We start from the raw sequence: 11239 nt of genomic DNA, 5'->3' as shown, positions 1-11239 counted from the left end.
CAAATTCAAACTAATTGGCCTCCAGAGGCTTCCTGCGGCTGTCAGCTCTGACCTCTCTGTTCATACCTGGGATCTCCACTTCTCTCCTCCTCCCATGGAACTGGAGACGGGCCTGTCCCATATGGCTGGCTTCGTGACATCTGTGAGAGCAAACAGCACACCACACCATGAGCATCATCAGTGTCCCCATACTCCAATGGCTGCCAACACTCCTGCTTCCATAACCTCCACAGTCCAATGACGAAGAAGAGCTCCAGCCTCTGCTTCTAGGGGGATCCTGGACCTCATCAAGGTGGGATGAATCTAACTTTCAGTAACTCCGGACCAGGAGTAGAACATAAGAAAAGCCATACTGTGTTAGACCAAAGCTCCATCTAGCCCAATATCTTGTCTGCTGACAGTGGCCAATACCAGATGCTCCAGAGAAAGGGAACAAAAGAGGTAATCATCATGTGATCCCACTCCTGCCATCCATTTCCAGACAAATAGAGGCTAAGGACACCATTCCTACCAATCCTGGCTAATAGCTATTTATGGACCTAACCTCATTTAATCCATCTAGCTCTTTTTTGAACCCTGTTACAGTCCTAATCTTCATATTATCCTCTGGCAAGGAGTTCCACAGGTTGATGGTACACTGAGTGAAGACAAGCTTCCTTTTTTTGTTTTAAACCCACTGCCTATTAATATAATCTGATGACCCCTCGTTCTTATAATGTGGGAATAAGTAAATAACTTTTTCTTATTCACTTTTTCTAACCAGTCATGATTTTATAGACCGTTATCATATCCCCCCCTTAGTCTCTTCTTTCCTAAACTGAAAAGTTCCAGTGTTTTTAATCTCTCTTCATATGGGACCCATTCTAAACCCTAATAATTTCTGTTGCCCTTTTCTGAATCTTTTCCAATGCCAATATATCTTTTTTGAGATGAGGCGATCATATCTGTATGCAATATTCAAGATGTGGGCTTATGGTGGCACATTTTTGGTTATCTTATGAGGAATACTGTCATCTATGACAGGATGCCACCAGCCTGGCAGAGAAAGGGAAAGGTCACAGCAGGAATTTGGAGCAAGGCAGGCTCAAAATAAAAAAGCTGTGCCAGGCTGTGATTGAAAGAGAAATAAGTTAATCTGGCACAAACATGCAGGCCCAGTGCAGGGTGTTTTTTGTTTGTTTGTTTTTTGTGGATGTTTGTATAAAAATTCCCTCTTCTTATTAACCAGATAGACCAAGTGAAGATTATAGATCATGATTCAGAGTTGCTCAATATTGACTCTGTCACTGCAGAGAAGAGCTCAGTAGCCTATAACATATTGTTTTGGGTTAAACTATAATACCTAATTATGTTCACGCCTTACACAAAATGCACTTGAAACAATAGGAATTTTAACTGAGTGAGGACTGCAGGATTAGACTAAATCTGCCTTCTATTTGAAAGTCAATGGGAGTTGGGCACTTCTCTTACCCTCTTCACCAACACCAAGTGCAAGAGAGAACCAGGAATTCCTCTTTTTTACTCTCAACCATACAGTTAGGACAATCTTATCTTCCCACTAGAGCAAGGCAGTTTGAAGGTCTATTACGTAAGAATTTTTTAATCCAGAAAAAAACCCCGCATCTTGGGAACTAGACAATAATAATGTTATTTAAATAAGAAATCTAGTTTAACTGTACAGATAATATAGTACCAGTGTTAAAACATGAAACATACTATAGGAGCTACATGTGGCATCTGTGTAGTGTTTTATTGTATTCAGTCCCAGGAATTTATATAGTTATATATAAAACATTTGAAAAAATATCAAAAATATTAAGATGATAAATACAGTTAGGCTTTTAGGATATTGTACTAGAATGGATTACATCTTCAGAACTTGCATGCATTATGACATCATTAATCCACAGAGTTGGAATCACCACTTTTTAATCACCATCAGCATCTGTAATAGTGTGGGAAAGCTCTAGTTTATTCTGTTCTATTGCAACACCATAGTGATTTATTTGTCTGAGGAGCTGGTAATTTAATTTGTCTCTCTTTGCTTACAAGCAGAACAGCAGCCTGCCAGATCTTCTATAGAGTGCAGGTCTGGATGTCATGGATTTTAGAAGAGTGTATAAACTGCAGGCCCTAGTGCATCTAGACAGGCAGGCTCTAACCCCCCAGAGGGCCAAGCAGCTAAGTTTACTGCACAATCATGTGAAGATCATAGGAGATATCATATCATTTCTTCAATGCAATGTCTTTGCAGAAAAGAAAACCAAGGAGGAAGGGTCACCAGAGGCAGCAGAGATCAAGGAGAGTGATTTGGAAATTGATGGTGATGTTGAACCAGATCTGGATGGTTCCCAAGAAATAGGAGATGAACATTTGGTAGTAACAAATGAATTGATAGACTCTGCCAACAGAAAAAGGAAAGAGGCCTTTTCCTCTCTAGAGAAAGGTGACCTTCAGAAAGCTATGGATTTGTTCACAGATGCTATCAAGCTGAATCCTCACTTCCACCTCTCATATGTTAATCGAGCCAGTGTCTTTTTGAAACTACAGAAGCCAAATGCTGCCATTAGAGACTGTGACAGAGCCTGTGAGCTTAACCCCAATTCAGCACAGTCTTACAAGTGGAGAGGGCAAGCACACATGCTCCTGGGATGCTGGGAAAAGGCAGCTCAGGACTTGACCTTGGCATGTCAACTGGATTATGATGAAAACACTTATACCAGGCTAAAAAAGGTGCTAATGGCTGAGAAGATTGCTGCACATCAGGCAGAGTATGAGCAAAAATGTGCATTAAGGGAGATACAGGAAAGGCTGGAAAGGGTGAAACTGGCCTTGGAGGAGGAAGAAAGAATCCAGAGGGGGGGAAATTACTGGCAGGACATGGTTAGAAAAACTCACAGACAGCTGAAATTTTTAATAACCTCACTAGATCCAGGAGTTCTGATCACTTTTTTGGATGTAGTCTGGAACCCAGAAAACATTTACAAATACTGTGACATACAAAAGTAAAGTTTACCTGAAAAAGAGGACTGATCATTGTCAACCAGAAATGATTTCTTATTCCAATTAAAACCACCATCTCTGATGTGATATGTGCATTTCCTTTCTTGACTGGTATTTGCTTCAGCTTTATTTGTAATGAGGCATCTCACATATTTTCTGTGAGCCACAAGAAAATCCTGCTATGGGAAAATAGCAAAGTAACCCTCATTCTCTTAAACATGCAGGCTGCATCTAGACTGGCATGATTTTCCACAACTGTTTTTAACAGAAAAGTTTTTCTGTTAAAAGCATTTGCGGAAAAGAGCGTCTAGATTGGCACAGACGCTTTTGCACAAAAGCAATTTTTGCAGAAAAGCGTCCGTGCCAATCTAGATGCGGTTTTGCGCAAGAAAGCCCCGATCCCCATTTTTGCCATCGGGGCTTTTTTGCGCAAAACAATTTTTAGCTGTCTACACTGGCCCTCTTGCACAAATACATTTGCGCAAGAGGGCTTTTTCCTGAACGGGAGCAGTATAGTATTTGCGCAAGAACACTGACAATCTTACATTCGATTGTCAGTGTTCTTGCGCAAATTCAAGCGGCCAGTGTAGACAGCTGGCAAGTTTTTCCACAAAAGTGACTGCTTTTGCAGAAAAACTTGCCAGTCTAGACGCAGCCACACTGTTGCAAGACCACAGTATCTTCACCTTCAAATGGGTTTCTGTGTGGGAGAGCAATCATGTGAAATAGCAACTGAATGTACAAGACAATGAATTTTAATGCTCCATATTATAATAAAACTAGTGAAACTACTGGCAGGTAAATGGGAGCCAAGAATGAAATTCATGAAGATATGAGTTGAATATTTAAGATGTTTCATCTAAGTTTGAATATGTTAACACTTTATGATATTCTTTACATGAACAAACAAGGATGGCTGGAAAGGAGTTCAAATTGCCTTTTATTCATACCTTCCTGGGGAAAGGAAGTGTGCACGTGAGGATTTAAAAGGAAATACCAAAAAAAGCAAAAAAGTTGACACAAACATTAGAGACTTGCCAGTTGACTTCCGGGGAGAATAGGCTCTCGTATGGCTTGATTTTGTAACGATTAACTTAATAGTAATATTTAATTACAGTCCTATTTACAATTATGTTTATATTATAAAAAGCCAGTGAACACAAGATTCCAGCAAACATTTCTATGTAACTCTGCCCTTGAACTTGCTCATAATAAAATGCAGTAACAGAACTGCTGTCATTGAATTGTATATTTGTGTCTTCTGGCACTCTGCTAGCACAGCATTTTAAGCACATAACTTTTCTTTAACTCCGAGAGTCTCCTCATTGGCTTCAGTTAGGGTGCTTAACACTTTACTCATGATTATGTGCTCTGATGGACTGCTGCCTTTTGGAGTCATGATACTAAAGGAATCTGCATAGTGAAAGTGCAGATCTGCTTGAATTTGGGGAGTACTCTTCATAATGCTGAATGGAAACCTGAACTCACTCAATATTAATTGAGGAAACAAGAATGCAAGTTGATTTCTTTGAGAGTCTCCAGATACCTCACGTAAGCAGTCATGCCATGGACAGACCTTAAAAATGAAATAATTCTGAAATGAACAAGATATAACATTTTAAACAAGTGGGAGGAGGCCTGGTCCTCTTCTAATTTTTTTTATCGGATATACTGGACTAGTGCTAACATGAGGCTCTAGGCAGAAAAGCTCATCTTGAAGAGATTCACTGTCTGACTAAAAATTTATCCTAAAGGGTATGACTGAACTTCATTTGAGAATGGTCTTTGTTAAAAATGATTGGGCAAAGCTCACTCAGGTGAGGGCATGGAAGTGTCCGTATACAATCCTAACTTCTAGTAATATAGTTTCTCTGCTTCAGGTTTCAGAGAGCATAGACTAATTTAGTTAAATATATTTAACTGTAGTGGATGGTACTCAAAATAAAAGAGGTTTAGGCTGAGGTGGTATTTAGGTACACCATCTTCTTCAACAGTACATTCTGGGCTCCCTGTCTCTACAGGCACACATACAATCTATTTTTCATCTTCCAAAGAATGTCAGCTACCATATCTGTGGTGCTTCTGTGCATCCCAGAAAACTCCTTTACTTCATTTCCTTTCTGAAAATGAGTGCAGCCTCCATCTGCACTGCTCCCTTCTTCACCTTTGCTATCTTCAATATACCCAAAGCCTCTAGCTCATGAGCGTATCTTCGTCAGCTCCTTGCCAAACGCCCCTCCACTTTCACTCCAGGCAAGCTTGGTCTAAAAACTCAGCCATGTCCCTCCTTCCCATGTAGTTGTTTCCATTAAGCTGTTGAAGGGAAGAGAGCCATGTGTGTCAAGATGTTTTGTTAAGAAAATAAAAGAGGTAATTAAAATAGATGAGTCTTAGCCTCATTTATTTTTTATTATCACGCACTCCTGATTGATAGTCCAACACAGACAATGGTGTGCTCTCTCATTCACCTACTCTTTGGAAGAGCCTTAATTTCAAAATCAAAAGCTTCTCTGTCCTTATTTAAAAACCCAAATCAGTGGAGCAATTTTTTTTAAAGACAGAACTTCTAGGAGAGCCCATTGACTCAAGGATAGATCTTCAGAGCATTTTGAGAATCATGAACTCTTCCAAGCTTTTCTGAATACAAGTCAGGCTTTAAAAACAGCTGTGAATGTGTTTCATGACTACTAGCAGTGCAAAAATCACTCCCTGTTGGCTCAAAAAGGAAAGTGTGATCACATGATTCTGGATTCTTCTTGGTTTTCAGTCACTTTTGTATCACATTTGAAAAAGAAATTAAACACCATTCTAAAATTGCTTTTCCGTACACGCAATTGCTGTGGTAGCCACAAGGATGTTACAGGGAAAGGAGATGATCCTTATGATTCATGTGGGAGGGCACGCTTCTCCTTTATAATTATGAGCTAGAAAGCACTGATTTTAAGGCTGATTATTACTTACTTGAATGACACACTAATGCCATTGTAACTATAGTGTAATCATTCAAAAGAACAGTTAAGGAATAAAGTATTTAACTATGTAACATTTCAATTTTTCAATTATTTGTATCAGTGGAATATTTATTGAAAAGCAAGTGTGCAGCACTAGTCATTCTTTAGAAAACATCAGGAGGTTACTGTTCTGAATCCAAAATAGGTGCCTATTTCACAGTGGAGTCTTGATTATCTAAATAGCAGTAGTGAGAAACTGTGTTTTTTCTAAAGAGGATAAAATTTCCCACTGACAATTTCCTTTATTATCCAAAATTATTCTTTCCTCTGTTACAGTTTACTTTGAATTATCCACTGTAAACTGTCTCTTTTTTAAACCTATTTAGAGGTAAGGAAAATGCATAAAGAATCTCAAGTCAGAATGATCTATTAGGGTACGTCTAAACTACATGTAGATTTGTTGTTTTGGCAAAGACAAATGAAGCCACGATTTAAATGATTGCGGCTTCATTTAAATTTACATGGCTGCCACGCTGAGCCGACAAACAGCGCTAGTCTGGACGCTCCCCTGCCGACATCAAAGCCCTTTGTCGGCAGCCCCGGTAAACCTCATCCCACGAGGAATAACGGGGCTGCCGACAAAGGGCTTTGATGTTGGCAGGGGAGCGTCCAGACTACCACACTGAGCGGACAAACAGCTGATCAGCTGCTTGTCGGCTCAGCGCGGCAGCCATGTAAATTTAAATGAAGCCGCGATCATTTAAATCGTGGCTTCATTTGCCTTTGCTTATGTGTCTAATCTACATGCCTCTGATGACAGAGGCATGTAGTCTAGACACAGCCTTAGTTAAAAAAAATTACTAGAAAGATATTACTTAAAATTAAGGAAAAATCTTCATCCCTTGGTCCATTTTGATCCAGAGGTAACTAATAATAATAAATGATAGGAGACTTTAGTGGAAATGGTGATAGAGACTGACGATAGTGCCTTAAATCTGGTACTATTGTTATTACAGTAGTGATAATAAAGCGATCAGAGGTAAAAAATTCTATAGTCACAAAATGACTATCTATGAATGTTTTATTACCCTGTATATAGCAGTTCAAGATCTTATGTTCTTGAAAAAAAAATAAAGGGATCAAACTAATCTTGTTATATATATATATATAACAAAAGGTGACTACAATTACAGTAAGAGCAATAACATAAAAATACAGGGGAATGATCAATTATTTCCCATTCCTCTATCCTATAATATATGTAGTTCAGTGAATGCATGCTTGGTGAATAAATAGCTAAACATCAGAAGTTGTGACATAACCAGTGCTGTAATAGATACTTACACCTTGAAAAAAAGCCACAGCTGAGTTTGCAAACTGCAGTATAAAAACAACAGTCAGAAGGAAACATGCAAATCTAGTTAGTTCCTCAATGGTTCACATGCATTGAGTTAGTAGAGAAAACAACCGCTAAAGGATTTATATTATATATTTTTTCCTCTGCCCCAGCAAAATCTGTGTTACCCAGCTCTATTTTGGTGAAGGCACCATGGATCCAAAAAACTTTACTGAACTTCAGGTCTTGCTGGAACTTTACCAACAGGATCCAACGCTTTTGAGGGCTAAGCAATTGAGTTTCCTGAGGGACTCTGTAGAGATCATGGGAGATACTTTATTATATTCAAAGAAACATGCCTCTCAGGAGAAGAGATTCAAGGAGCAAGGGAAACAACCAGAAGCAGCAGAAAGTGGGAAGAGTGACTCCGAATTTGGTGATGATGGTGTTATCAAACCAGACCTGGATGGTCCCCAAGAAATAGGAGATGAACATCTGGAAATAACACCTGAGATGATAGGCCAGTCCAATGAAAGGAGGGAAGAGGCCTTTGCTGCACTCGATGAAGGTGATCTTCAGAAAGCTATTGACTTATTCACAGACTCTATCAAGTTGAATCCTCACTTCCACCTCTCATATGTCTTTTTGAAACTCCAGAAGCCAAATGCTGCCATTAGAGACTGTGACAGAGCCTGCGAGCTTAACTCCAAATCAGCACAACCTTACAAGTGTAGAGGGCAAGCATACATGCTCCTGGGTCAGTGGGAGGAAGCAGCCCAGGACTTTACCTTTGCATGTCAACTGGATTATGATGAAGATACCAATGCCATGCTAATGAATGTACAACTAAGGGCTGAGAACACTGTTAACCATCGGCAGAAGTTTGAGCATAAGTGTGATTAAAGGCAATCCATGAGACTCTGGAAAGGGTAAATTTGGCCTTGAAAGAACAAGAGAGAGCTCAGAAAGAGGAAAATACCTGGCAATGGATGATTACAAGCTGGTGGAAGTACTTTAACTTTTTTACAACTATTCTGGATCCAAGGATAATAATAGCATGGATGGATGTGACCTGGAACCCAAATAGCATTTGCAAATACTGCAGCAACCACAAATTCATGAAGTTCACCAGGCAGTATGATTGAACTGTGAGGTCAACCTCAAATGGCCTCTCATTTAAATAAATTAAAGGCTTATGGCAAAGCATGATTTTTCCTTTATAATGTATCTTTAAGGCTTGGCCTAATATAATTTTAGTACCAGAAGTGTTATTTCACAGAGGGGTATGATTTTATTTTGAAACCAAAACAGTGATGGCTAGTATGTTGACAGAATTTGATTTTCTTACAATTTCAATGGATCATTTTCATGTTCATTTTAAACTTGTTTTTAAATTTTTATCTGTTTAAATTTTGGTGGGGAGGAGGTCAGACAATAGGTAAAGACAGACATATAGATTCAAGGAAAAGTAAACTTTATTACCATTAACATAATAAGTGTCTATCACATGTAAAATAAAGTAAATATCTGTAAATCAAACTCTAAATTCTAAAGCATATTACTTCCTTTGCATATACGTACATGTTATCACTATCAACTGAAATATGTTTTATAGATGTGTGAAAATTAAAATCAATTTTATCAACTTACTGATAAAAATCATATCCTTTGAAGCCTAAATGAAAGGCACTTTATATTCTTATAGCATATTCCTTTTCCATTTTGGAACTAACTATACTGGTACAAAGCATCTTTGGAATTTTCTAAAGTGCTCAATATGGGCCAAAGTGTGCTCCCATTGAAATCAATTTAAGAATTCACATTGACTTCAGTGGAAACAGAGGTATGCCAAAACTGACTGCCTTTAAAAACTGAACAAATAAAGTCCTCTGCTATAATATATAATTCAGAATCTAGACATGGGGAGGAGGGGGAAATATAGCCTTCATGAAAAGATATCATTTAACACCTTTATATTTTAAATGCTGCAAATCCGAATTTCCCTTGGTTCTCCAGTATTGCCACTTAGAATTTTACCACACTTTCTCCACCACTTTGTAACCAAATAATTTATTTTTGGAAACTCTGTTACATTTTTGTTCAAATATATTTCCTAAATGAATTTCCAGGAGTAAAATTCCATCTCAGCAAAAATTTCTAATAGTAACAGAAACGATCTTTCTTCACAGAATTTAACCTTTCTCCATCAATACCAGTGATACTTTCAAAATTGTTTATTCCATCAAAAAATCAATACAAGCCATTCTTTTGCTTAAAATATATAGCAGAAGCTTGAACCTCTTGTAGAAATTTCAGTATATCCAATATCACTTACAAAGTTTTTAACATTTGTCAGAAGTTCCCCTTCACTCATCACCTCTGCCTTTCTCTGGGAAGATAAGTGAAACTACATCAAATAATGAAGACATATATTGAATATTGCCCAACTTTCATAGAGATTAGTGATATCCTGATCTTATCAATCACACAATGAAACTCCACTTCTATAAATTTGTTCCACAAAGGATGACAAATAATCCTGGATATGAAATTTCAGCAGCAAGGTTAATTAAAACTTTCTAGCAAACTTCAAGGCTGTGTCTAGACTGGCATGATTTTGCACAAATAATTTTAATGTAAAAGATTTTCCGTTAAAAGTATTTGTGCAAGAGAGCCTCTATACTGGCAAGTGCCTTTGCGCAAAAGATTTGCTTTTCCACAAAAGCATCCGTGCCAGTGTAGACGCTCTCTTGCGCAAGAAAGCTCCGATGACCATTTTAAACATCGGGCTTTCTTGCGCAAGAAATTAATGTTGCTGTCTAAACTGGCCCTCTTGCGCAAGAATACTTGTGCAAGAGGGATTATCCCTGAGCGGGAGCGTCAGAGTATTTGCACAAGAACCACTGATTTTGTACATTACAAAGTCAGTGTTCTTGCACAAATACTCGCAGCAAGTGTAGACAGGCGGCAAGATTTTGCGCAAAAGTGGCTGCTTTTGTGCAAAATCATGCCAGTCTAGACGCAGCCCAAAAGTAAAAGAACGGTGCATCTTCAAGACAGCATTCAAGGAGATTGAAAAGGAAATGTGGACCGCATATATTTTACAGTGTTGGTTCTAGGTTCTTCTGTCATTCAAAAGCATAACAGAGATTTAGCTGTTCTGTCTTTTATTTTTTAACACAGATAAACAGTTTCCAAAGTTGAAAATATTCTACATTACAATAAAGATATTCCTAGAGTATCATCACATCAGCACAAAATAAGATAAGTCAGAAGAGAACGATAGCACAGCAACAGCACTAAAGGCACCAGCAGACAGATTCTACCACTTCCTCACAGGGGCCTTGTTGATGAAGAGGTTTAAGCTGGATGGTCATAATGATTTCTTCTGGCCTTAACATCAGTGAATTGCTGAGTACTTAATTGCATATGATATGAAGGCTCGTTGAAGTCAGCGGGACTTCTCAAGAAACTAAATGCTAATCAGTGGGAGTAAAAGGCTGCTCCATCTAGCCCTAATAGATTTTAAAATGAACTGCTTTTTCCATTGATGCAGCCAGAGCACACTATGTTTTTGCATAAATAGATAAAGCAATTTTGCAGAATATTTGGGAAAAGGAAATGGAGACTGATGGACAGACTTTAGAGATTAAAAACCTAAGAACAACAATATCGGGTCACTCCAAAGGTCAATCTAGCCCAGTATCCTGTCTTCCGACAGTGGCCAATGCCAGATGCCCCAGAGGGAGTAAACAGAACAGGGAATCATCAAACAATCCCTCTCCCGTCACCCATTCCCAGACTCTGACACCATTCCTACCCATCCTGGCTAACAGTCATTGATGGATATAACATCTATGAATTTATCTAGTTCTTTCTTGAACCCTGTTAATGTCCTGGTCTTCACAACCTCATCTGGCAAAGAGTTCCACAAACCAACCATGCGCTG

The 11239-nt window shown here is 38.5% G+C and overlaps 1 protein-coding gene and 1 pseudogene across 1 annotated transcript; both read left to right on the top strand.

The window, feature by feature from the left end:
• Positions 1-1913: 1913 nt before the first annotated feature.
• LOC102457522 (putative protein FAM10A4) lies at positions 1914-3090 on the top strand. Its single transcript, XM_006119380.4, has one exon. The coding sequence runs from the start codon at positions 2101-2103 to the stop codon at positions 3007-3009; it is 909 nt and encodes a 302-aa protein (XP_006119442.1). The 5' UTR covers positions 1914-2100; the 3' UTR covers positions 3010-3090.
• A 4413-nt stretch (positions 3091-7503) lies between these two features.
• LOC102457782 (putative protein FAM10A4) lies at positions 7504-8435 on the top strand (annotated as a pseudogene).
• Positions 8436-11239: the final 2804 nt, after the last annotated feature.

The sequence above is a fragment of the Pelodiscus sinensis genome, chromosome 2 (assembly GCF_052426305.1).
Source record: "Pelodiscus sinensis isolate ZL-2025 chromosome 2, ASM5242630v1, whole genome shotgun sequence".
Classification (NCBI taxonomy): Eukaryota; Metazoa; Chordata; order Testudines; family Trionychidae; genus Pelodiscus; species Pelodiscus sinensis.
The sequence above is the reverse complement of the archived record's forward strand: the minus strand, read 5'-3'. Positions and strand labels throughout refer to the sequence as shown.